Raw genomic sequence first — 27675 nt, forward strand, 5'->3', positions numbered from 1 at the left:
AGCTGAGCCACTGTAGTATCCATAGCATAGACAAACCCTTATTCTAGGCACAAAGTGTGTCGAGCTTTTGTGTTTGATGCTTCATCAACTTGGAGGAATTCCCAATCAGGATTTACAATATGCTAAATGCAAACAGAATAAAATGTATTTTGTACTGTAGGAATTCTGGAGTCCAAGAAAATCATATTCAACAAGTCATCTAGAGCAATGGTTTTCAAACTTTTTTTCTGGTGATCCAGTTGAAGAAAATTGTTGATGCCTGCGACCCAACGGAGCTGGGGATGAGGGGTTTGGGGGCGGGGGGGGGGGCTCTGGGCTGGGGCAGGGGGTCAGGGCTTTGGGCTGGGGGTGCAGGCTCTGGGCTGGGGCAGGGGATGAGAGGTTTGGGATGCAGGAGGGGGGTCTGGGTTTGGGGGGGCTCAGGGCTGGGGAAGAGGATTGGGGCACGGGCTTACCTCCGGAGGCTCCTTGTCAGCAGCACAGCCAGGGTGCAGAGGCAGGCTTCCTGCCTGTCCTGGCACCGCGGACCGCACTACGCCCCAGAGGCAGCCAGCAGGTCTGCGCAAGTGGCTCAGAGTGGCTCTCGCCCGCAGGCACTGCCTCCCCCTCCCCCCCAGCTCCCATTGGCTGGGAACCGGCCAATGGGAGTGCAGAGCCAGTGCTCGGGGTGGGGGCAGTGCTCAGAGCCCCATGGGCCTCCCTGCCCATGAGCCAGACCTGCTGCTGGCCATTTCCAGCATGCAGCGCGGTGTCAGAACAGGTAGGGACTACTAGTTTTTGCTGGCTGGCTGCCAGGGTCCCTGGGTGCTGAGCAAGTCCACCCAGTGCCTTGCATTCCACAACTCAGTACTGGGTCGCGACCTGAACTCTGAAAACCACTGATCTAGAGAGCCAGACATACGTTCTTCACACCTGGAAGCTTCTGACCCAGTCCCTTAGGCAGTATTTCACATTAGATAAAATACTCTCTCTTTTGGAAGTGCAGATTGATTCTAGTTTTTGTGCAGCACTAATTAATTGGCTGATTTGGTGAAATAAAATTACTGCTCTTGTTTCTCTGAATAGTTTTAGCAGGGATTTTTCTTTGAATATCTGCTTCCCCTTTCTGTTGAGATCTGAATTTTATGCTGCTGTGGAAAATTAGCAATGGCACATGTGAGGAAACAAAAGATTGATAATGAAATACCCTGTCTTGATTACAGCCCTGCTCCAATATTAATATTACACCAGGGAATAGGAAGATCTACTGATTCCACTATATGGGTTGGGTTTATGACATAACTGCATATCAATTTCATAGTAGCTTTCAGGGTCATGTTAATGAAAGACTATGTAATTTGCACACTGCTCTGCAATTTTCAGTTTTGGGCTAATGCCAAGATGCTTTTCCTCCCATAAGACTTAATAGGTACTTAATAGAGATGGGCGAAATTTTTCGACAAATATCTTACTTGCCAAGAAAGCACATTTGGGTTAACCAAAACTATTTGCAAATTCGTGTCAAATACATAGAATTGTTTCAACCAAACTGGAAAAATCGAAATGTTTTGATAATGTTAAAATTCAACTTTTTCAGTTCTGACCAAAAATTCTATTTTAAATTTCGGGCATTTTGACAAAGGAAAGGCACTAGATTCAGAAAATGACAAGAGGTGGTGGTTCATCCCTTAAAAGCTTTAGCCCAGTGGTTAGGACATTCACCTGGGATGTGGGAGACACAGAATTTGAAATTAGAGCACTCTCCCAACAATGTGGGAGACCCAATGTCCAGGCTCCAGAGTCATTCTCACTCTCCCTGGCCCAATGACTATCCCTTGTCATTCATAGAGACAATTCATACAGGGAAAGAAAGTGCTTGTAAGGGAGGCACCATCACCACCTTCCCAGCAATTTTGTTAATCTAGTCCTCCTTTCCTTTGCTTTTTCAAAATGCCTGAATGCTGAAATTAAAGTATTTGGGTCACAATGAAATGTTTTGTCATTACTGAAACATTTTGTTTTGACTCAAGTTTTTTTTTACTTTTCGATTTGCTGAAAAAAATTAGAAAGTCATCCTTTTTTTTTGTTGGTGAATAATGGATTTTTTTGGTTCACTAAGCTCTTGTACTTAAATATAGCCCAGATTTGAGCAATAGGAAAGGATGTGTCTATATATAATATAACCAGGGCCGGCGCAACCCATTAGGCGACCTAGGCAGTCACCTAGGGCGCTACAATTTAGGGGACGGCGACCACGGTGGTATTTTGGCGGCAGGACCTTCCGCCGCCTCTGCGGGGGGCAGCATTTCGGGGCGGGACCTTCCGCCGTCTAGGGCGGCAGGAAAGCTGGCGGCGCTCCTGAATATAACTGTGTGTGGTAAATCAAATTACTGTTTGTCTGAAGCACTATCCAAAACTGCATTTGGGTTGGAAAGGATCTGGCCTGCAATGTCACAGTTATGCAGCCAAATCACAAGGGTGCACAGGTAGGACCTCCTCATTCAAACAGATATCCATACGCTCATTAGGTGTAATGGGTGAATGGGGAAAATACTGGAAGGGAAAATCTTTTTAAAACATGTCCCTATCTTTGTTCTTCAAAATGATTTTAAGAAACCAATACCAACTTGAACTGTAAAGACCGTGGAAGTGTGTAACCCAATGTGTCTCCTGCTCTGCCTTTCCACACAGCTGATTTTCCTCCTCCTCTTTTGGCTGCCCATCTGCCTCATGGACTGAAAGGCTGTGAAAACCCTTACAAGTCACTCTAATTGCTTTTTATTTGGGGGGTGGAGGGGTGGGAGGATGATACGGTTAATTAATGCAATTTTGTTTACACTTGAATTGCTTTGACCAAATAAGAAGTATCCCTGACAAAAGCCAGAAGCAGAGGGGGAGTGAAAAACAACTCCTTGGCTTTGACTGAAAGGGAGTTTTAGAAAATTAGCAGTTTCCTCAAGGAAATTATCATCCATCAAAACGCAGAGACAGTTTGAACTTCCTCTTCGCTTGTGGTTTTTGCACTCAGGAGTTTTTGACCAGCCTTTTTCAGCTCATGGTCATTTCATTTCCCCTGCAGAAGCAGAAGAATACAAATTAAAGATGTCTTTAACTCCCAAACCAATATGTGTTATCCAAAGATAACCTAAGAACAGCCATACTGGGTCAGACCAAAGGTCCATCTAGCCCAGTATCCTGTCTTCCAACAGTGGCCAATGCCAGGTGCTGCAGAGGGAATGAACAGAACAGTCAGTCATTGAGTGATCCATCCCCTGTCATCCACTCCTAACTTCTGGCAAACAGAGGCTAGGGACAGCCAGAATATGGTGTTGCATCCCTGAACATCTTGGATACTAGCCATTCATGGACCTATCCTCCCTGAGCTGATGAAGATGGGTAATGTCCCACAAATCACTAGAGATTTTTTTATTGTCAAATGTACAAAATAGGCTTCAGAGCATGGAAGGTGCTAATGAAATAAAACTTTAATTCCCCAAACGATCACTTCTAATTTTGTAAAAGATAACAAGGCTGTCTCTGGGAGCAGAGGGGTGTGTGTGAAGAGAAAGTTTTGACAGGAGGAAGAGCTGAAAAACTACATTTTAGAGAGTTTAAAAAGTTTGTACTGGGAATATTGTCCCTATCCTTCCTGTCCAATTGCACATACCTCAGGAGATCATACAAATGTCTGAAAATGACCTAAAATCGCTTTTCTGTACATAACTACTTAAAATTGTAGGTGTCTCACAATCTCCCAAGTCTAGAAACAAACACTGGGTTCCACTGGGAAGATGAGAATCTCCCCCCTCAATAGCATGAAGCTCCTATTTCTAGCCTTACAGAATCTGATGACAACATACTATCAAATTGTGATATTTTTATGCACAGAAAATCTGTTACTGGGACTGGATTGCCCATCCCAATCCTCATCGGAGGTAATTTTTGGCATATAGAAATACCATATTTGAAAGAGAAGGGGGGAAATATTTCTTTGGTAGGCTGACCTATAAAGAAAAAAGCTTTTGGAAGCTGCCTAGCATTTTGGAATGTTACAAATGTTTGTAAATCCTGGAGGTGATGGATTAGTGGACAGAAGGCAACTGAGGCAGTCAGAAGTGTGTGATATTTATCATTTAGTTTTGTAATATTTGCTACATGGATGCTGCTTCTGTGTATGCATATGTAACACACCAGGATTTTTGCAGACAACTTCTAACAGGTAATATATTTCTGTGCAAGATTATCTGTTTAATGTTGAATTGATAAAAGTTTAGTTGCTTTTCGTGACTGTACTCCAGCAGAAGAGAGAACTTTTTGACAGAATGGCAAGAGGAATATCCTGGAGAATGACAAAGCTTTAGTCACATTGCAGCTCAGGTTTAAATACACTGTTTTTATATAAAGATTAATATATAAAAATACACAGCAGTCTCTGAAGAGTTTGGACAACATTTTCATATCTTTAATACAGAATTTTAAGTAGTGTTACAAACATCTAACCTTCAGCTTATTCTTGGTCATCTCAGCTGTAACAAAACCTCTAGGTTCATAAGTCTAAATGTTTCACCACTTGCAATTATTTATCCATCTAGGTAGCATTCAAGTTGGTGTGTAGTGGGGGACAAAAAGGAGGTTGAGAAATATACATTCCATAAGATGGTGTGTCAGTTTTCTCTGGCTTTAGTGAAAACTGCTTGTAAGATAAAAGGCAAACTGTCAAATATTGCCAGCTGTTGAGATTTTAGATTCTTCCAAGTTTCTGATTCAAAAACCACTCAGTAAATTTCGTTTCTTTGCAAGACGTGGCCTAATAAATTAACACAGTTGCTTTCAAAAAGAGCATTGTAGAAAATGAAAGTCTTGAACTAAACTTTTTACCTTTTCTGATTGGACGCTTGGACCAGGTATTAGGACTTGTCTGCTATTCCTGATTAACTCCAGGTATGAACTCTTTTATTGCAAAATAAGTATGTCCACACATGGAATTAATCAGGAATAGGTAATCCACTTTAAATTCACGCCCTATCTTATTATGGGTTAATTTTCATGTGTTGACAAGCCCTTAGGCCATCTCTACACCGCGGGGACTATAATGGCATAGCTGAGGCACTTGGTGTGGATTTTTCACACTCATGAGCATTATAGCTATGTTGACCTAAATTTTAAGTGTGGATCAGGCCTAAGTATAAGGAAGGCACAAAGTCCATTCCAAATGTGTGTGCTTCAGTCATACCACCTCTGTGGTATGTGTAGTAGAGGGTGGGGAAAAAATGAACATAATCAAAACAGACAAAAATAAGTGTCATGGATTGTGACAGGAAAAAACATAACCTGCATCTCAATTTGATTGTTCCTAGAAATACGCGTAGGGCAGCAGAAGTGTGGATGGATGAGTACAAAAATTTCTATTACGCAGCAGTGCCTTCAGCCAGAAACGTACCTTATGGCAAGTAAGTCCGATCTGCTGCTTCTTCCTATTCACTTTATTCTGTTTGCCATTAGTAGTTCATGAGGGCAACGGGGTGTTTCATTTCTTTTAAATATATTTCTACTGATAAATTTCTCACTTATTAAACGTGCTTTAAAATTCATCAAATACAACTGCCAGAACTTGCTGTTTTTGTTTCTCTCTAGTATTCAAAGCCGAATGGAACTGAGAAAGAGACTTAGCTGCAAACCTTTCAAGTGGTATCTTGAAAACGTCTATCCTGAGTTAAGGTGAGTCTCAAACAGCCTTTCTGTTTTCTGGCAGTGTAGGTTCTTTCTTTACCTGGCTTGGCCAGAAACTTTACTACATCTCTCCTGCACAGGCATTTAGGATATTAGCTAGTTAAAATATGTTTTTTGCAGTTTTTGCTTATTACTTTATTCTGCTGTCATTTTCTTCACTGACCCATCCCCTTTCCTCTTGCCCCATATCCATATTGCAATTGCATCATGTGATTGTCATTGCCAAGAGGGCTGACTTTCTCCTCGAAAACTGCTGTACTCCTGGGCTAGCTGCTTGCTGGAAATGCATCATTCTTCATCCTTCTCCTCTCTCCTTCAAGCTGTTAGCTTCACCTATGTGGCATGCTTAGCTCTGTGAGCAGCCTTAAACTAGGTGCAGTGCAAAACGTTTACTGCCAGTTTAGAAGTGATCTTCCCATGTAGAGTTGTTCTAGGTTAACTGAGATCTTCAGATGAAAACATTTAAGGTACTTTGGAGGCATTGGTCAGAGCCCAGGCATGAGAATACAATCTATCCAGTGGATTTCCATTCATCTCTTCTGTAGGATAGAAAATCTTCAGAGCTGTATTTATTTACCAGACAAAGATTTTTAAATGAATAAAACCACCATGCTCAATATCCTACTACTAACCCTACCTGTCAAACCTAAGGGTCTGTGAGCTAGTATCTGTCATACAGCTAATCTGATTAAACAACTGTAGGCTGGTATGTGGCTTTTATACAGTAGCACATTTCTTGCTGTAGGAGTTCCAAAACACTTAAAGTTAGAATACAATGAGATAAATACTGGTAGTACAGTGATTTTTTTTTTTTTTTTTTTTTAGGCAAAAGCAGCAGCTAATATACCCTCAGTAAAAACTTTCACAGATCCATAAACATTAGAACTTGTCTTATAAAGAGGGATAATAATGGTAAGGAGACCAGTTATCCTTTTTTCTTTTCAAAAAGTGCCATGGGATATTTACTTTCCCTTAGAGTTGGGCAAAAATGATCTCTGATGTCTCATTTGAACAGATGTTCCTCGCCCTGCAACTCCCCACACCTGTACCTACCGACGGATGTGCTTTAGGGTCTCTTGTTTTAGGATTTGCATGAATTTCATTTGAAACTTAACTAGAAATTTTAAGATTACCCATACTTTCCTGCAAGTCCTCAAGCAGCTAATACATTTGGCATTTTGTAGCTTTGTTCTGTCACCATCTTGAATTTTACCACAAGATGGCAATGCTAAATTTTAGTGGAAGGATCCTCAATGAAGGCTTATAGGTAACTTACAACAAATACTATTCCCCAGGCTTCAGTAAATAAAGCATTATTAACCTGTAATTCTTTACCATGTCAAACTTTTAAAATATTAGCTTAATTTATTTTGGATATTAGCAGTTAATTACAGCTTAAACCTCATTTGTAAAGTCAGTGTCCAGACCCTCATTCTTTTCTAATAAATGGCTCTTTTTTAAAAATGAACCTTCCTTAAAAGTTGGAGAGCTCAAGGGATTGTTCAGATCCAGGTTAGATTTTACACTAAGCTACTTGTTCAGTTGTGCCATAAACTCTCGACCTGTCTTTTCAAGGCTTTGGGGCCAAAATGTCAAGATTTCAGTTGCAGCCAAACTAGAATAAAAATTTACAACCATTGCAATTTTGAATCCAACCTGGAATCAAAACCATAGGGGTGGGTTCTGTGCAGGAATTACTAGATGAGATTTTATATCCTGTGTTCTGTGGGTGGTCTTCTGGCCTTTAAATAAATAAATAATCTGACTACAAGTGGTGAGAAACTGGGAAATCACTCGCGCGCTCTCGCTCGCTCGCTCTCTCTCGCTCTCTCTCACATTTTTTTTATATATATATATATATATATATATATATATATATATATATGATGCATATGATTTTTTTATCTATCTATCTATCTATCTATATAAAAAAAAATCATATGCATCTGTTTATCTGGGTAAGATTATCCTGCCTGAATGCATAGTTAACTCAAAGGAAGTTGCTGGGGTAACCCACCAGGAATGAAACAGTGACAAAAATAAGACCTCTGGGGTAAACAGCTTCAAAGGAGTTAACAATTGCTGGACCATCAACAGGGAAGAAATTGTCTGGCTTCATCCAAACTAGAAAGGTTTACTCTTCCCAGGGCTAGAGCCTGGGATCTTGGGGGATCCTAAACCTCCAAGACTTTAGAAAAGGGAGGGAGTTTGGGTGAGCTAGGAGAGACTGCGCAGGGTGTGTCAATGGAAAGTGGACAGTCTAGCAAACACACAAAGGAATGTAGTCTGCTTCTCCCTGCCAGAGAGAGAATCAGCAGGGCAGAGGGGTCTTACATCTTAAACTTTCCTTGCCAGCTTTTATAAGCAATACCCACGTGTGTAGGTCTTCTGTTTTATCTTTTGATCTGTGTGCTTTGTACTTTTGAAGAATGAATAAATAATGCCTTGTTTTGAAGATGCAATTTCTGTGTCACTGCAAACTTGTGTTGTCATGGGCTCCCGAAGGGAAACTCTTACAGGTGCCAAAAATGAGTTTGGGCTTCTGGTGTGAACATGGTTGGGAACCACTGGGGATTGCAAGTTAGAGACCCAATCCCAAGGTGGTTGGACTGCTTGGTTTCGCCCAGAGTGAGGTGCAGGAAGCTGGCCTGTCAAGGTGCACTAAAGGTGGACTAGGGGGACCAAGGTGCAGTTCATCCTCTAGCTCTGACAAGGATTTGGATTCAGGGTTCCAGTTTTGGCACATTCTGTAACATTAATACATATATATTCACAAATCTACATTAAAAAATGTTAACATTGCAAAATCAAGTGCACAAAAATTAAAGAATTCCACAGTTAAGTTTGCGTGTGCAACTTTAATTGAACCCTCTTATATTGTGTACATTATGATAGTATTTAAGTGATCTCACACTATATTTTCCACAGAATATCTGCCTTATTCAGTGCTCAGTGGGATGGGTGTGAAGGGAGGCAGGAGCCTATCCCTCATCTAAAGAAGAGGACTGGGGGACACAGGGTTGACCTGAGTGCCTGGAGAAACTGGTAGAATGCAGAGGCAGTAGGAGCAGGATGTGGGAGGCGGAAGAAGTAGAAAAGGCAGGATAACCCAAGGCCGCCGCCTCCCCACTCTGTTATCCTGCCATCTGTCCCTATTCCCCCATGCCCCTGTCCATATCCATGTTTATTCCTCTGCGTTTGAGTCAGGCTGTCTTCTTCTCCCCTTCCGTGCTGACTGGGTGCCATCAGGGTGAACATAGGGAACACGGGAGAAATATTCTGTGCTCCTGGTTCTGGTGCCTGATGCTCAGCAGCCCTGGGAAACAATTGCAGTATAAGTCCTGCTCAGCATTTTTTTTTATTTTTGTATTTATTTATTTTTAAGCATGCTCAATGCAGATGGAATCTTTGGAAATCTTTGCTGCCAGTCCCTAAAAAGCCTGTACTGAATGTGTAATATTCTTGGGGCAGGGACTGTCTTTGGTCTCTATTTGTACAGCACCTAGTGTAACACCAACAGACCCCAGTCATCGGTGGGTAGGATCGAACCCAGGGCCTCTGGAGCTTAGTGCATGAGCCTCTACTGCTTGAGCTCAAAGCCATATGGTTCTTAGATTAATGCGTCTGCTCTATAGCCGTAGCTCTCTAAGTGGTCTCAGTGCCACCAGAGGGAACAGAACACCACACCGAGGAGGTGTGTGGGTTACACTCGCACCATGGGTGGCAGGTGGAGCCCCCCTTAGGGGAGGCTAGCCCCTGGCTCTGCCCCTTCTGCCCACCCTCTCCCTCCCCACCCCCACAGCCAGAGCCCCAAGACCCCCACGGCCAGGGCCACAAGTCCCCCCTCAGCCGGAGAGTTCCGAGAGCCCTGCCCAGAGGTGCCCCAATGTTGTGTTCTCTCCCCTCCCCCCCACCCCCCACAACCTGCGCGGGGCTGCCCCGTGCCAGCTGCAACCACGCCACCCTTCTCCAGACCCCAAGCCACTGCAGAGAAAAGCCTCACTCTCGTCCAAAGATGCATTTGATATGCCCCATGCAGATTCTGGGGCCATTGAGGAGGCGGTATTTGCTACTCCGCTTCCTGGGTCCATCAGTCATCTCCCTGGAGTCCAAAGAGATGACTGATGAACCCAGGAAGCTGAGTAACAGGTGCCGCCCCGGAACCTGCATGGGGCATAATAAAGCGCCTGGTCTGTTATACCCGCCGCCCATGTCTAGCACAATAGGGTATTGTCCCAGGATTGGGGCTCCTAGGCACTATGGTAGTACAAATAATAAACCATGATATTCTGTGCTCTATAAAGTCACCAAATCTCAGTGAATTTTTCATGGGGACCACAAAAGGCAGCTCCTTAATGCCACAGAGACTCTGACAAATCTCAAGTCCCTGCTCCAAAGCATGGAGGCATTAGTTTCTCAAAGGAACAGTTGGATTTGTGAACATTGTCGAAAATATGCTGCTTTGTCAAACTTCATTTTCAGAAATGGTAGAACTGTTTTTTTTACTGAAACTTAAAGAAAAAAATCAGCCTGGGGCAGAACTGCAGCATGCCAAATTTCTGCCTCACTGGTTAAAGTTTGACAAAGCCATGAGCTACACAAAAGAGGGATTTATAATGGAAAGAGTTACACAATGGAAAGTGTTATACAACCTTAACTACACACAGTGCTGCCAGCCACACTTGTGATGTGACTCTCTAATGCTCATGTTCATTGTAGTTCTCCAGTATATTTTACTCATATTCAATCTTTTAGCCTACAAATCCACTGAAAACCTTTGACCACTTAGTTATGAGAGCAGAGTCTCTTGACCAAATAATTACTTGTAACTTCTTCAAAATGTTGTGGGAAGTGCAATATAGCTTGTGTACCAAAATAAAATCATTACCTGTTGCCGATTGCCTCTCATCTAGAAGGCCGTTAAGTAAAGGAAGGGCGTCAAAGTTAAAGCAAGAGAGAAATTGAATTAAAACAGATGTTTCTTGTTTTATATTTAGGGTACCGGATCATCAAGATATAGCTTTTGGGGCTTTGCAGCAGGGTACCAATTGCCTCGACACTTTGGGCCATTTTGCAGATGGTGTTGTTGGAGTTTATGAATGTCATAATGCTGGGGGAAACCAGGTCTGTATGCTATTAAATTATTTTTTTAAAACCCATAGTCTTTTTGAAAAATACAGAATTTGAGGCAGGCAGTCAATGTGTACTACACGTTGTGTTGGGAAGGTTGAATCAACAAGGTTGGCTAAATCACTTGTCCCTCAAATAACTTCTTATTTTGAGTTTTAGAATCATAGAGGCCAGAGATGGAAAATGGGGATCAGATAATCCACTCCACATCTCAATTGTCACTCTTACTCTATAGCCCTATCCCTCCTATCCTCACCAAAAGTTACATCTTTATGAAAACCTGTTTCCTGTGGGCATGTCTACAAAAAAATAATAGATTGGACTGAGAGTTTATATCGCCATATTCTGTAAATGTCCTGAAGACAAGGGGAAAAAACAAATATTTTTTTATATGGTGCTGTTCCCTTTCCCAGTGGGGGGTTGCAGAGTGTGAAAAAAATCTTTCTTAAATCCCAGACATGTTCTTTCAGAAAGCATAGGCACCAAAAGTCACATCCAACTTATTTACAGTAAAGATGTGGTTTCAGTAAATCCTTTCCAATCTTTCTTTTAAAAACTAATTGCAAGTGTGTCAAAGCAGTAAACAAGAACTGAATGGAAACATTAATTACTGCAAAGGATCTAATTATACAGTGGTGTCTTACAGGCACCATTAACAAACTACTTGCATATGCTTTTCCTCTTGTTTCCTGTGCTGGTTTTGTACACAAATGGTTTTCAAATAGAACTCAAATACAATTAAATTGATATTAACATTGTTAATAAATAATTAACAGGATATATAGTTAATTTGCTAATCAGTCCATTTTCTACCACATTAAACTATTAATCGCATCCCTTTAAATTAAATTGGGGGGGAGGGGGAAATCAAAATGAAAATCTGACCAGGATCACAAAACTAAAAAATACAAACAATTCCAGAAAAAGCATCGTATGAATCTGAATGCACTCCTACCATACCATCAGCTTTAGAGGCATCTTCAATTTCAGTCTCTTCTCCAGAGACGAGAGAGAAATTTTTCCAAGTGCTGTTATATTTGATGACCTTGTGTAGCTGCAACTACAGCCAAAGAGCACACAGTACAACTCAGGAGGAGAGTTGAAAAAAAACTTTAAGCCTCCTTTGTACTTCCCTGATCCTAGGCCAGCTTTTTCCTGATTTTGTCTCCCAGTGGAAGTTATCACAGCTTGAAGGGGATGGGATTGCTCAGGTACCAGTACTCCAGAAAGAGTTTTCTGTAAAAATTAAGACTAAATCTTGACTCTTGTTTAGACCCTGCATCTGATATTTTGTTCAGTGAATGTTTTGAAAACTGTCTTGGGAATCTCCCAAGTGGGTACAGGGCAGAGACTGACTGCTGTGGCAAACTTGCCCTATACAGAATGAGCCTTGACACTAAATTCAAAAAGCCAGTCATTTAAGTATGAGAATATCTTTGTTTGAGAACGTAGCAACCATTGTTGTGTACTTGATAAATAACGTTGGCACAGCAGAAAGGGCATAGCGCTAATACTGAGAGTTACTGTTGCCCACACCCACACTGAGATATTTTCTGTCATCTGTGTGAAAATACTCATCCTTTGGGGCTCTCCACTTAAACTGGTCTTGAGAGGAAAGGGTAAATATTAGGGCTGTCAAGCAATTGTCGGAGAAAAACAGAATTCATTTAAAAAAAAATAATCACAATTAATCATGCTGTTAAACAATAATAGAATGCTATTTATATAAATATTTTTGGAAGTTTTCCACATTTTCAAATATATTGATTTCAGTTACAACACAGAATACAAAGTGTACAGTGCTCACTTTATATTTTTATTATAAATATTTGCACTGTAAAAATAAAAAATTGTATTTTTCAATTCACTTAATACGAGTACTGTAGTGCAAACTCTTTATCATGACATTTAAACTTACAAATATAGAATTATGTACAAAAAATAACTGCATTCAAAAATAAAACAATTTAAAACTTTAGAGCCTACAAGTCCACTCATTCCTACTTCTTGTTCAGCCAATTGCGGAGACAAACGTGTTTGTTTACATTTGCAGGAGATAATGCTGCCTGTTTCTTATTTTCAGTGTCACCTGAAAGTGAGAACAGGCTTTCGCATGGCAATGTTGTAGCCAGCATTGCAAGATATTTACATGCCAGATGTATTAAAGATTCATATGTCCCTTCATGCTTCAACCACCATTCCAGAGGACATGCATCCATGCTGATGATGGGTTCTGCTCAATAACGATCCAAAGCAGTGCAGACCAATGCATGATCATTTTCATCAGCTGAGTCAGATGCCACCAGCAGAAGGTTGATTTTCTTTTTTGGCGGTTCAGATTCTATAGTTTCCGCATCGGAGTGTTGCTTGTTAAAGACTTCTGAAAGCATGCTCCACACCCCGTCCCCATCAGATTTTGGAAGGCACTTCAGATTCTTAAATCTTGGGTCAAGTGCTGTAGCTATCTTTAGAAATCTCACATTGGTACCTTTTTTTCAAATCTTCAATGAAAGTGTTCTTAAAATGAACAATATGCTGGGTCATCATCCGAAACAGCTATAACATGAAATATATAGCAGAATGTGGGTAAAACACAGAGCAGGAGACATACAATTCTCCCCCAAGGAGTTCAGTCACAAATTTAATTAACACATTATTTTTTTAACGAGCGTCATCAGTGTGGAAGCATGTCCTCTGGAATGGTGGCCGAAGCATGAAGGGGCCATACGAATGTTTAGCATATCTGGCATATAAATACCTTGCAATGCCGGCTACAACAGTACCATACGAAGTCTGTTCTCACTTTCAGGTGACACTGTAAATAAGAAGAGGGCAGCATTATCTCCCGTAAATGTAAACAAACTTGTTTCTCTTAGCTATTGGCTGAACAAGAAATAGGACTGAGTGGACTTGTAGGTTCTAAAGTTTTACGTTTTGTTTCTGAGTGCAGTTATGTAACAAAAAAAATCTACATTTTATAAGTTGCATTTTCACGATAAAGAGGTTACGCTACGATACTTGTATGAGGTGAATTGAAATACTAATTTTGTTTATCATTTGTATGGTGCAAATATTTGTAATATAATATAAAGTGAGTACTGTACACTTTGTATTCTGTTGTAATTGAAATTAATATATTTGAAAATGTAGAAAAACATCCAAAATATTTAATAAATTTCAATTGGTATTCTATTGTTTAACAGTGCGATTAAAATGGCAATTAATCGCAATTAATTTTTTTAATCGTGATTAATTTTTTTGAGTTAATCGCGTGAGTTAACTGTGATTAATCGATAGCCCTAGAAAATATGATAGAAGCTAATGTCCGCATGTGAAACTTGAAACTTCCAATGAAGCTGTACAGCTTCTGTAAGTTCACAATTGGACAAAGGTTTTTTTTTCTGTTTTGGTCTGAGAAAGAATCTTCTTTAGCTCTTATGGTTGTGAAGAAAACCTCAAAAATATGAACCAAGGTGTGAACTGCTTTATACATTGCAGCAGAATCTACTCAGAGTGACAGCTCAGTTTGGAACCACTAGTGAGTAGAGTTTGAGAGAAATCCCTCTGTATATTTCTGCCTATCAAGAATGAGCCACACTCAAGGAAGCCCACTGGGGCATCTGAGCTCAACCAAGGGAAGCCAAGCCCAGTGGAGCTCAGAAGAGCTGCAGGATTGTATTTTGAATATCTGCGTAATCTACTGTGAGAATTGCCTCATTCTGGCAATGTGGGGTTGGAGCCTGGAAGAATACTCTACCACTTGTTTTGCCTTCTCCTTTCTAACTTGCCCCCTCTCTGTCTGTCAGTGTCTGGTAATCTTCAAGGAATGATAGAAGGCTTTTCAGTTTTAATCAGGCTTGTATTATTTAAGTAACAGCTATGCAAAGGAAAGTTTTATATGCAGACAATGGGGAAAGATTTTACTGAGTCCCCCATTGGGCTGATTTGAGTACTTAACTGTAAAGCATCTAGAACAGTGGTTTTCAAACTTTTTTTCTGGTGACCCAGTTGAAGAAAATTGATGCCTGCAACCCAACTGAGCTGGGGATGAGGGGTTTGGGGTGCAGGAGGGGGCTCTGGGTTTGGGGGGGGTGCAGGCTCTGGGGTAGGGCTGGGGATGAGGGGTTTGGGGTGCAGGAAGGGGCCGGGCAGCACCGCCGTTGGGACTTTGGTCGGCAGTGCTGACCAGAGTCGCCGCGACCCAGTGCCTTACATTCTGTGACCCAATACTGGGTCACGACCCGCTGTTTGAAACCACTAATCTAGAATGCCAAGGCTGTCAGGCAGTGCAAGCCTACAAAATTGTTTCCCTTTAGCTTTCCAAAGGGAATACATTCTGAGCCTTAAGACGCAACTATTGACGAGGAATATCCTTGTTTCTCTCCAGTTGTGATGTTATGCCACCATAGTTCCTCTGGAGCTTCTACCTCTGTGGACACTGCATGTGTGAATTAAAAAGTACCTAGCTTTCGTTAGCATAGTCCTGTTAGAAAGTGGACTATGGTAACGTAGGCTTAGGTACTTTTGAATTTGCCAGCAGCATGCACTCGGGGAAGTTAGATTGCAGCACTTTGGTGGGCTCTGCAGTTCACATCTACATAGTACATGCTGAGGCACTGTGTAGATGTAGCCTCAGTTAGAGTTCATTGGAGCCCTCCTGAAACATAACTAGAGTCAGAAAATTAGTGAAAATTTAAAAAAAAATACATTTTTAGAGAGCCTACGTGGTTCACAGAAGTAACAAGCGTTACCAGCTAGCTGGTACTGCTTATTTCTATTAAGCATCAGATGTGGATCTCCCAGAGGGTGTGTGCATTTTAATGTTCAGAAATTCACATGAGAGTTTTAAAATACTGGTTCCATTACATATTAAATCAAAGTCCTAACAAATAACCATTATTTTTACTTTGCTCTTAAACAATGGCAGTTAATCACATAAGGATTGGAGTGAAATATCCAGCAAAAAGTCACATTTCTGTTACCTGAAACTACACATTTTAAAAATACTTTGAGTATTTAGTTTGTTCTAAACTTTCAGTTTAGAGTCTGAATTTTAGGTAGGTTTGTGGTTCACAAAGGGATCGTGGGAAGTTAACAATGTTCTTGTGCAGTCATATGATTTCCTGTACACCTATGATGTGTAATTTCAATGTCTTTAGCTGATGAATTGCTAGCAGCTGTTTACTAAATCTGTATGATGATAATAGTTTGTAATGGTAGGAGATTGGATAAATTCTGATTATTCTTTGTGCGTATTCTCATGAGGAAATTGACTGAGTCATTCTTAATCCAGTGGAGTTGCAAGAGAGAATGCATGCCAAAAGTGCAGTTAAATCAGAAGATAAATCAAATGAAAAATTTGATGATCTAATTAGCTAATCTCTTCCGGTCATATGTGTTGCTTGCAAAATAGTTGTTAATGTTATGGCTAATAAATTCAGTCCTGTGCAACTAGGTCTCATATTACACAGCTCAGAATCCTCCTCAGGCACCAAGAGCAGACTTTATTCTTAAAAAGCCTGATTAAGAAGCGAATTGAAGGTGAAGAGGTGGCTTTCAATGGTAGAGGGAATTAGCCTGGGAGGAAGAAGGAAACCAGAGACTGGGGAGTGATCAGGAGCTGTGACAAGGGTCCCAGAGGGGCTACACTGAGGTTACTCAGTTAGGGCAAACTGCAAAGAATGGGGCAGACAATCCTCAAAGCTGGTGGATATTCCAATATTTAGATTTACCAAATCAGCACAGAATAGCTTCTATAATACCTCACTGGTTACCCAGAAGCCAACAACACAGTTCCCTTATAGCAACCCACCCTTGGGCTTCCTCCCAGACATCCAAGTCAAATATGATGAGGATCACTGAAAATCTTATTCATCATATAAGAAAGTTCTACCAATCCCAAAGGGTCGGACACATTACCTCCCAACTTAGTGAATATTTCAGATCTTACCCAAATACACACTTACAGCCAATTCTTATTAACTAAACTAAACTTTATTAAAGAAAAGAGAGAATAAGTATTGGTTAAAAGATCAGTATACATACCGACATGAGTACAGTTCTGAGTTCAGTTTCATAGTAGAGATGGTGAGCTTTGTAGTGGCAAAGAGTTCTTTCAGAATTAGTCCATAGTCTATAGTCCAATGTTGATATCCAGGGTGATCCAGGTGGGACTGGAGATCTGTCTTACGACTCAAGCTTCCCCGCATAAAGCATCAAGCAGATCTGAGATGACAGGATCAGGTCCCAAGAGTTTTTATACAGTTTTCGGGCAGCCTCTTGACGATACAGTCCTGGGTGAACAATAGGCTTTTGAAGTAACCTATTTCCTAAACATCACTGGAAATTAACTACCTGGATTAACATAAGGTAATTTATCCATTAAGCCGTTTATCTCAAACTTTAAAGAGACATATAGACCAGTGGTTTTCAAATCATGGATTGCGACTCAGAACTGCACCGCCGCCTGGGCCGTTAAAAGTCCTGTCGGCGGTGCTGCTCAGCTAAGGCAGGCTAGTCCCTACCTGTTCCGGCACTGCACTGCGCCCTGGAAGCGGCCAGCAGCAGGTCCGGACAGACGGGAAGCCTGCCTCTGCACCCCAGCTGCATCACTGACCAGGAGCTGCCGGAGGTAAGCCCACACCCGAAGTCCATGCCCCAACCCCCAGCCCAGAGCTCCCTCCCACACCCTGAACCCCTCATTCCCAGCCCCACCCTGCAGCTCTCACCCCCACACCCCAACCTTTTACCCCAGCCCTGAGCCTCTTCCACACCCCAAACCCCTCATCCACAGCTCCGTTGGGTCGCGGGCATCAACAGTTTTCTTCAACTGGGTCGCCAGAAAAAAAGTTTGAAAACCACTGATATAGACAGTGACATTATTTCACCCAAGATTCATCTAAATGTTAATATTCCCTTTTGGTCGCTGAATCAATAGCTATAGTAATAGACAGGAACTGTCTGTTTACAGGGCTAACATCTAACGAGATATAAGTAAACACATACAATTAGTATTACCTCTAATGTCATTCTCTAACAATACAGGTTTGCATTTCAAAGTTCTAGCCCATCTAACATGGAATGGCCCTAATTACCATTTACATACTTTTCTAACCTGTCTCCAAAGGTTGAATCTGGGTAAATTAGCCTGCGAGCTGCTTAACTCTTTTTGGCCATGTGTCACAAGAGCATAGAGACCAAACCTAGCATCAAAGCCAGCAGAGGGAGCACAAGGCAACAATGTTTCAGAGTTATGCTGAGGCACGGAGGGTATGTCTATTCAGTGTTTTGAGCCCAGGTGGGCAGATTTGCTTTGGCGGGGCCCACACTAGCATTCTAAAAATAGCTGCATAGATGACTCTTTGAGATGAGGGTCATGCTTTGAAGCCTAGGGAGACGGAGGTGCAAGATGCAATTTCACAGTAAATTAGTCCTCAGCTACATTGGGGTTCTAGAGGACCATGTTTCAATATGGTTCCAGCTAAAATGGGCTCTGAATCTGACCAGTCATAACAAAAAGTTGTCCGTTTGGAATATTAGTTTACACTTCTTTTAAAACTGTGTGTGGAAAAAGCACTGTTCAAACACTTGATGCTTTAAATCCGAAGTGGGGCTCTTGGTTACAGAAAGTCTCTTCTGAGCCTTTTTACAGGAGCCTAACATAGGCCAACTGAGCATGTGTGCATATGTTTTTGCACGTTTCTATGTTCACAAATATATATATATATATATATATATCATTTTATTTCCTTGTGTTCCAGGAATGGGCCTTAACTAAGGACAAGTCAGTGAAACATATGGATTTGTGCCTTACTGTTGTGGACCGAGCACCTAGTTCACTAATAAAACTCCAGGGCTGCAGAGAAAATGACAGTAGACAGGTGAGTACATAATGTATGTAACTCACTGTGCAAGCAGTTCTACTGGAAAATCAAAAATCTCCATGTGTGCGCGCACACATGCATACTTAACCTGCTGAGGTTCTTGGCCTGTACAAACCAATAGTTTGCTCCCTGCCCCATGTATGTATGTATCAGGATGCAGATGACTCTCTCTGCCATCAGGACAGGTGGGAGCTGCAGTAGAAATGAAGTGAGGCCATGCTTGTGTGTTGAGCGCTTCACCCATTTGTGTGGCCGCAGAGAGGCATTGATGATAACTTGATTTGAGATGGATGTGAAACTCAGAAAGGACTCCATTGGAAAAGACAGTATTAGTGGAACTGGTATATGGATGCTACATTTTTTCCACTAAATTATATAGAGGGTAGTTATTTAGAAAAGGGCTGTCAAAATCTCTTGGTAGCCTGCTAAAAGTGACCCCTCTCAGAAGGTCTCTTGGTGGTGTTAAAACAAACATATATATTTTTTTAATAATCAAGGCACTGTGCCCATAAGCATCTAAATGCTGGCAAACTGAGTAAACCTAAAACACTGGAACAACACGATCATAAAAAGGAAACAGTCTTGAGGCCTTAACTGAGGAAAGATAAAGATACATGCAGGGATATGTAATGGCAGACCGCATTCCAGAGACCATGGCCTCTAGATGGAGAAAATAGTGTGTAACTCCTCCCTTCTGAAGATTGTAACCTGGGAGGCCAAATTTAGGGCAAGTTGAGCCCTCATTTATACCCTTGAAACCCCTAAGAAGCTTTGAGGTTGCATAGGTATAACTGAGGGCTGTGTTTGGCTCTATTGTCTATTGAAGTCTTTTTACTAAGGTATATGAGTATGTAATTTCTTAAAGTGCATTACGGAATATGGGTGGAAAGCTACAAGTTGCCATGCACAGTTGCCATGCACAAGTAAAATCACATTTGCAGAGTCATCTCAGCAGCAAATCCCTTTCATATAGTCATAGAGAAGTCTGCTCTGCAAAACCATGGTTTTTTCTTTCCTCCGAGCCTCTGTGCTTTTGTGCTTAGGGAGCAACTATTCTGCAAATACTTCATGACTGGGAGTTTGCTTTCTGTGAGATACTATTTAGTGCAGACATGAGCAAACTGCGGCCCGTGGGCCACATCCGGCCTGCGGGACCGTCCTGCCCAGCCCCTGAGATCCCAGCCAGGGAGCCTAGTCCCCGGTCCCATAGCCACGTGGGCCGCGCGCTGGGCAGCGTGGGGAGCACAGCTGGCTGTGGCCGGGTGTCGCGGCTGAGAGCTCCTGCTGCTGGTAAGGGGATGGGGAGCGGGGAGGGGGTTGGGTAAGGGAGCAGGGGGTCCTGAAGGGCAGTCAGGGAGGAGGGGGCGGTTGGATGGGGTGGAAGTTCTGTGGGCGGTCAGGGGATGCGGAACGGGGAGGGTTGGGAGTGGGAGTCCCAGGGGACCTGTTAGGGGGCAGGGATGTGGATGGGGTCAGGAGGGCAGTCAGGGGACAGGGAGCAGAGAGCAGTTGGATAGGGGGTGGGAGTCTGTGGGGGCTGTTGGGGCAGGGGTGTGGATAGGGGGCGGGACAGTCAGGGGACAGGGAGCAGGGGGGTTGGATAGTGGGCGGGGGTCCCGGGAGGGGGCGGTCAGGGGACAAGGAGCAGGGGGGGTTGGATGGGTCAGGGGTTCTGAGGGGGGCAGTCGGGGCAGAAAGTGGGAGGGGGTGGGGGCCAGGCTGTTTGGGGAAGCACAGCCTTCCCTACCCGGCCCTCCATACAGTTGCGCAACCCCAATATGGCCCTCGGGCCAAAAAGTTTGCCCACCCCTGATTTAGTGAGAATGTTAACTGGGGGTACAACCAAACTTAATGGATTCGTTTTACAAAATATGTTTGGGTCAGAACTTCAGGTATCTCCCTTCCCTCTGTCAGCCCAACCCCCTCAGTCTTCTCATCCAGGAGAGGAGACCACTTCTGCTTATGCCAGAGTCTCTGCATAGTTGCCAATATTTAAGAAAATTTGGCAAAGGTCAGTTCTTTGAATAGGCTGCGAGCTGCTAGGTCCCCATCTGTCAGAGGGTTTGTGGGCATTCTAGTTACAGTATTTACCAACATTATTGTCACAAACGCCACACTTAAAGGCAGGACAAGTATCATCCCTATTTTAACAGATAGGGAAACCAAGGAAGAGAGTTCTTGACAAGGGTCACAGTGGAAAACTGTCAGCCGGAAATAGAACACAGGAGTCCCTTGTTCTTAGTCCCATACTTGGTCAATCAGACAACAGTCCTCAGCATTGCCCTGGACAATGCTGCTTTTAACAGCCACAAATTAATTAGGTGGGTTCCAAAAATTTGAGGGATCTATGGCCATGGTTTCCACAACCTCTGAAAGACCGCCTTGGGGATCAGTTCTTGTGATTTACAATTTTAAAATATTGGGGGGGGGGGGAGCGCTGAAGTTAGTGCTGATATTTCTATGTCCCGCAGGTCGGGGGGACCACAGCTGCAGGCTTTGCAGGCCTCTAACCTGGCACTGCATTGGGATTGTATGTATTTGAGGAGAGAGCTGGACAAAATGACTCCATGTAACCTCCATTTCTAGTGCAAAGTATTAGCTGGATTAATGGTTGCTTTAGCATAGCTTGTGATAGTTTGGACAAGTCTTAAAGGACAGTATCTAAACTATTGTCTCGGTATTCAGAATTACCACAAACAGAGGCCGGGGAGGGATTTGAGGACGGAGAGCTAGGAAGGCAGAACATGAAACACATTTTTATCCACACTTGGATAGCTCATTACTTTATTTTTTTTTTTTTCCAGAAATGGGAGCAAATTGAGAGCAACTCTAAACTGAGGCATGTTGGCAGTAATCTGTGTCTAGACAGCCGAAATGCCAAAAATGGCGGTCTTACCGTTGAGGTCTGCAATCCTTCTCTGTCGCAACAGTGGAAATTCACACTTAATCTACAGCAGTAGAAGGGCTTACACACAATGCCATCTTGTTTCCTAGACATTGGGCAAAATTTTGATTGCATTACTGATATATTTCTTAAACTTTCCACGGAACTTATATACCTCAGTATTCCATCTTCGTCTGAAAGTAGGAGAGAACAAAGCTGAACACAAGGGAACCAAGGGGACGTGGAACACTGCAATTATCTCACTGAACGTAGTGCAGCAAAGTTCCCTTCTGGTGTAAAGACTTCTCAGTTCCTGTCTGACTTCAGTTTAGTACTTGCACAGCAGATGATTAACATCCCTAGAAACAATTGATGTACAGTAGAAAATGGATCTTAACACGCAGAAGGAGGGAGGGGAATAGGGTGGGGGGAGGGAGACTGGGGAAAATAAACTGCTAGGAGAAATTGAAATCTCCATTTACATAGAAATCATCATTTGTGGTTTCCAGAAGCTGAAGTGTCATTTTGAAGGGTTTTTTCCATGTGTAATTGGTATATTTGAATATGAACTTTTCTATGATGGACTCTAAATATATATATTATACATATATATAATATATATATTTTATCAGTTCCCAACTGTTTATCAATTTTCCTCATCTTGTAATTATCAACCAAGTGATTAACATACTTAAACCGGAAAGTGGATTGGACTGTTGAGAGAACAAAACTGTGTGAAGGTGTGTCATGTCCATGCTAACACTGGATGCTTTTGCTTTGCAAACTGGACCTACTTCTTAGCACTTCACGGTCTGTGGAGATTATGGAACTCAAGAGGAGGAAGAGGAAACAGCAGAACAAACTGATGGATCTGCACACATCATTGCTTGGATTGTCTCTTCTGACTGGGAATTCAGTACATGTGCCCTGGGTATCTGTAAACTTGTACTTGATATTTATGTTGAACATTTCTCTAGTACTTGGTCTTTAAAATACTTTTTTCCTTTATTAAAAAAAAATATATAAGCAGTGCAGCTCTTCCACAGGTGCAGCCATCGGGGTTCAGCACAGTTTGTTTTTTTAGCAGGACCCTGATCAGCTTAATTTCTTTCTCTTAATGAGTCAGGATAAGACAGAATAGTAGCATCACTGTATACAGATAGCACAAGATCCTCATACGTTTTAATCTGCAAGGATCAGCAGAGTTCCACTTGTTTAATTTATAAACCTGCTATAGGGGATCCTACTTTTATTTTTATTCCTCCAAACAGAGTTTTTGAAGCTGATCCAGGCTCTGCTCTGGGTACCAGCAGATGCCAAGTGGTGTTTTTAACCTTAGAACAAATACAATTTACAGCTTCAGCCCAATTGACATCATTTTTGTATTAAAGCAATGCTGTCAAAGTTAACTTGACCCCAACATTGATCTACTTGCTTACGTTTGCCTAGACTATATGATTTGTTAAAAGCTCACTGAAGCATTTGTTTTTAAAATTAAAAAAACAACAAAGAATTGGTGCTGGCAATAATAAACAACACTGCATTGGTAACTTGGAGATGAGCAATGTAAAATCTAGTTTGGTAAGATAATGGATCTCAAACAGCCTGGGGCTGATTATAAAGAGAGATTTAGAAATATTGTTACTAAACCGTACTATGGCAGTGTTCTTTTCCTTTTTCTGAGTCTCTGGGAGTAGAGTATGTCATGAGCTGCACTTTCCTTTCTGGCTGCATTTAGTACAGTAAGTGGAATCTCTCCATGCAAAATGGTTTTTACTTTGCGGGACAGACATTGAAATAAGAGGCCCATAAATGTGTCTGATGTATGAGTTGGAGTTGCATAACATGCATTTGTGGATCTACACAGGTGTCCTTTTGGGTGTACCAGCAACACTTAGGGAAGAGATTGAATCAGCGCTTCTCCCTTCTGTCCAACTCTCCTTCAAATACATGAAGAGGAGGGATCTCTCTCTTCTTCCGCCACCCTTCAATCCTTTTATCTCCTCTAGTAAAAACCCTGGGCATTTGCCTGTTTCAAGGTGGCATGCAGTGGATAAACAACGTGTTTTCAGCCTTCAATTTCTGACCATCCACACCCTTTGAGGTTATGTCTATGCTACAGGCACAACAAAAGCCAGACACTTGCTATAGCAATGTAAGGGGTTTTTCTGTCACTGTAGCAAATCTGCTTTAGAGGGAGTTAGCTAGGTCCACAGAAAAATTGATCCATTGACCTAGCAGTGTCTATACTGGGGCTTATGTCAGCTTAACTCGGTCTCTGTGGTGTCGGTTTTTCACACCCCCGAGCAATGGAGCTAGGTCAGCCTAACTTTTACGTGTATATTGGGCCTAAACTAGCTGAGTTTGCAGAGGGACATGATTCAGTCATGGTGGGGATTGCTGCTACTCTTGAGAATAAACGTTGAATTCTTGAAGACTGATCTCAGCAGCAAATTCATTATGGTCTAATTGTTCTGAGAGAGGAGAATTTAAAAGGTGCACTAAATTCATACTATGCTGCATTTCCCTCTGTGACTTGGAGCTTAGCAAATGGACATGCTACTGCTAACTGAAATCAGGAGTGAGTCTGGATAAGGTTGACCTGATTTCTACCTCTAAGCAGGATCACTAGTAAAAAGTCTTAATTGTTATAAATTCCGCCCCTCCGCCCATCTTGATTGCAAACCAAGTCTTTAAATGTCATCCTACATATTGTGAAATAGAACTATATCTTTAAACCCCTATGGAAGCTATGCAGATGCGTCTGGAGCTGGACAATAGACAGCATCACTGTATGTGTCGTGGGCGCAGAACAGAAAAGAGGTTGTATCCTTTTGTTAGATATGTTTACATGACTGTGTGCCAAAGTTATTTACTGTGATTTAATTATTTTTAAAGTATCAGGATTATTATGAGCCCCTTTTTAAGAAAGGTAAAATTCCTAAGAACCCCTGAATCAAATTGTGATGGAGTCTTCTCTGAAAGATCTTTTCTTATAGTCTTCAAAGCAAAAATGATGGTACATGTGAGCTTGTTTTGCAAATTTTCAAAATATAGTTTGGAAATTGTCTTTTCAGTTGGATCTGCTGTACAGAGCTTGTACTTTGTTCATTTTATAGATGGAAACCATCCTTGAAAACTTTAACTTAAATAAAGAAAATTACTTTATAGATAAGATTGTGGTTGATGCTATAATTATTTGGTTTCATGCACCCAGAATCTGGCAGCTGTTTCCAAATGTTTTGATCCATTTGACTGTTTCATGAGTGTCTTTATATAAAAAAAAATGTATTTATTTATTTATTTATTTTTTTACAGGTGTCTTCACAGGAGAAAAGTTGTGTAAGTGACTTTAAATGTTAACCTGTAGGAAACTCTTATCGAGGGTGTATTTTCCTCTTCAGGACCAGTTTCCTGGCTCTCTGTGGCCTCTAAGGAGTGCTGTTGTGGGCAAGAAAGTCTTTTACTGCTGGGAGTTTCAGGAGGATCAGGGTCCTGCTTCATTCCTCCAACATACCTGGTTTCCCTGATTCTTCCAGCAGGGAGGAACAGCATCTGGCAACACTAGCAGCAGAGATTTAGATAGGTGGGGAAAATGAGGTTCTCTAATGAGGCAAATGGGAGGGAATAACAGTGGTGGGGATAGAGCTCTTGCAGGGGCATTCACTTAGGGTGAGACTTTCAACAGTGCTTAGTGTTGGTCTAGCTCAGCTCGGGAATCATGCCAATGCTGGGCCCCTCGGAAAACCCTAACCCCCCAAGGCATCACACTGAGAACTTTCTGGACAAAGTCCAGAGTGAATTGGAGAACACCCTTGCTGTTCATTGACCAGTCAGCACTGCTAATCAGAGTTCCCAGGGCCAGTCCACACTCACATCAATAGCAAAACTCCCATTGTCCTTCATGGGCCCTTAGTTTTCTGGAGGGAAAATATAAACACAACCATGTGGTCCCTGAGGAGATGGACACCTTAACCTATCCAGCCCTGCTAGGTGATTGTGGGGCTACACCAGAATTTAAGCACTGCCACCATCTTAACCACCCCTACCTCTGAGATATAAATCATTATCCCTCTGTGTACTGGAATCCTGTAATATCAGTGGGTAAAAACAGACCTTTATAGAAGACATTACTGAGCTATATTCATATTTGGGTGAAAACAAATAACCCTGTCAAATGACAGTAAACAAAAGAGATTTTTTTTTTTCATTTAGAAGTTATATTAAAACATAGGGATTACATGAGCCAAAAAGTTGCAATTTTTCTACATTTTCAAACTGTATGCAAAGAGTGGCCATGTCCACTTTTATATACCGGTATATCACATTTAATATACACTGCCAAGTGGAATTGTATCCCGTACTGCGTGGTGTGAAAATGTAATTAAGTAACCTGTGTAGTATTTGATACAAATTTATCCCGCCTATACAGCAAACTCCGTCTTCCCTCGAATTATCTATGTAGTTCTTCCTTCCATCTATGAGAAATCTCTGATGTTCCATCTCTATGCTGATTTCTGAAAATCTTGACTACCAATAAATATAACTATTACAAATTAAATATTCATTTAGATTTGATTAATTCTCTAACAATTCTGTATTCCAAAATACGCATTTGAGACTCTTAATTCATTTTCAGTGCTGAATTCAAATGTCTGAATAATAGATTTCCATTAACTGCTTTTCTATCTTTTTATTGAATGTAGGGCTGTCAAGCAATTTTAAAAAATCGTGATTAATCACACGATTAAAAAAATTGTGTGATTAAACAATAGAATACCATTTATTTAAATATTTTTGGATGTTTTCTACATTTTCTACAACGTCAAACTTTATAGCCTACAAGTCCAATCAGTCCTATTTCTTGCTCAGCCAATTGCTCAAACAAACAGGTGTGTTTACATTTGCAGAAGATAATGCTGCCTGCTTCTTGTTTATAATGTCACCTGAAAGTGAGAACAGGCGTTTGCATGGCACTGTTGTAGCCGGCGCCGCAAAATATTTATGTGACAGATGCGCTAAAGATTATGTCCCCTGATGCTTCAACCACCATTCCAGAGGACATGCATCCATGCTGATGACAGATTCTGCTAGATAACGATCCAAAGCATGTTTATTTTCATCATCTGAATCAGACGCCACCTGCAGAAGGTTGTTTTTCTTTTTTGGTGGTTAGGGTTCTGTAGTTTCCGCATTGGAGTGTTGCTCTTTTAAGACTTCTGAAAGCATGCTCCACACCTCGTGTCCCTCAGATTTTGGAAGGCACTTCAGATTCTTAAATCTTGGGTCAAGTGCTGTAGCTATCTTTAGAAATTTCATATTGGTATCTTTGCAGTTTGTCAAATTTGCAGTGAAAGTGTTCTTAAAATGAACATGTGCTGGGTCATCATCCAAGACTGCTATAACATGAAATATATGTAGATTGAGGGTAAAACAGCAGGAGACATACAATTCTACCCAAGGAGTTCACAAATTTAATTAAGGCATTATTTTTTAACGAGCGCCATCAGCATGGAAGCATGTCCTCGGGAACGATGGCCGAAGCATGAAGAGGAATATGAATCTTTAGCGCATTTGGCAGGTAAATATCTTGCAATGCCAGCTACAAAAGTGTCATATGAACACCTGTTCTCACTTTCAGGTGACATAGCAGAAGCAGGCACCATTACCTCCCGTAAATGTAAACAAACTTGTTTCTCTTAGCGATTGGCTGAACAAGAAGTAGGACTGAGTGGACTTGTAGGCTCTAAAGTTTTACATAACTGCACTCAAAAATAAAATGTAACAAAAAAATCTACATTTATAAGTTGCACTTTCACAATAAAGAGATTACACTTCAGTACTTGTATGAGGTGAATTGAAAAATACTACTTTTATCATTTTGGTGAAAGCAGAATTTGATTTTCGCACATTAGTACAGGCTGAGAATAACAGCTCTTACCCTACATTAGACCTGAGGAAGTGTAAGCCCCCACCACCGCGCGCGCACACACACACTGCTTCCTATGGGCACTGAACTGAGAAAATAGGACTTGATGTACTGAATACCCACAGTTGCCCCATGATTGG

General features: G+C 41.7%; 2 protein-coding genes across 2 annotated transcripts in view; one reads left to right on the top strand and one right to left on the bottom strand.

The window, feature by feature from the left end:
• GALNT2 (polypeptide N-acetylgalactosaminyltransferase 2) overlaps positions 1 to 22014 on the top strand; it is a 177304-nt gene extending 155290 nt beyond the window's left edge. The window contains exons 12-16 of the mRNA XM_024213817.3: positions 5337 to 5429; positions 5614 to 5697; positions 10707 to 10833; positions 18600 to 18719; positions 21527 to 22014. Of these exons, the coding sequence (XP_024069585.1) occupies positions 5337 to 5429; positions 5614 to 5697; positions 10707 to 10833; positions 18600 to 18719; positions 21527 to 21682 (580 nt within the window). The 3' untranslated portion in view covers positions 21683 to 22014. The remainder of the gene's footprint in view (positions 1 to 5336; positions 5430 to 5613; positions 5698 to 10706; positions 10834 to 18599; positions 18720 to 21526) is intronic.
• PGBD5 (piggyBac transposable element derived 5) overlaps positions 16905 to 27675 on the bottom strand; it is a 118533-nt gene continuing 107762 nt past the window's right edge. The window contains exon 8 of the mRNA XM_024213816.2: positions 16905 to 17132. Within this exon, the coding sequence (XP_024069584.1) occupies positions 17096 to 17132 (37 nt within the window). The 3' untranslated portion in view covers positions 16905 to 17095. The remainder of the gene's footprint in view (positions 17133 to 27675) is intronic.

The sequence above is a fragment of the Terrapene carolina genome, unplaced genomic scaffold (genome assembly GCF_002925995.2).
Source record: "Terrapene carolina triunguis isolate 2854851 unplaced genomic scaffold, T_m_triunguis-2.0 Scaffold85, whole genome shotgun sequence".
NCBI classification, from domain to species: domain Eukaryota; kingdom Metazoa; phylum Chordata; order Testudines; family Emydidae; genus Terrapene; species Terrapene triunguis.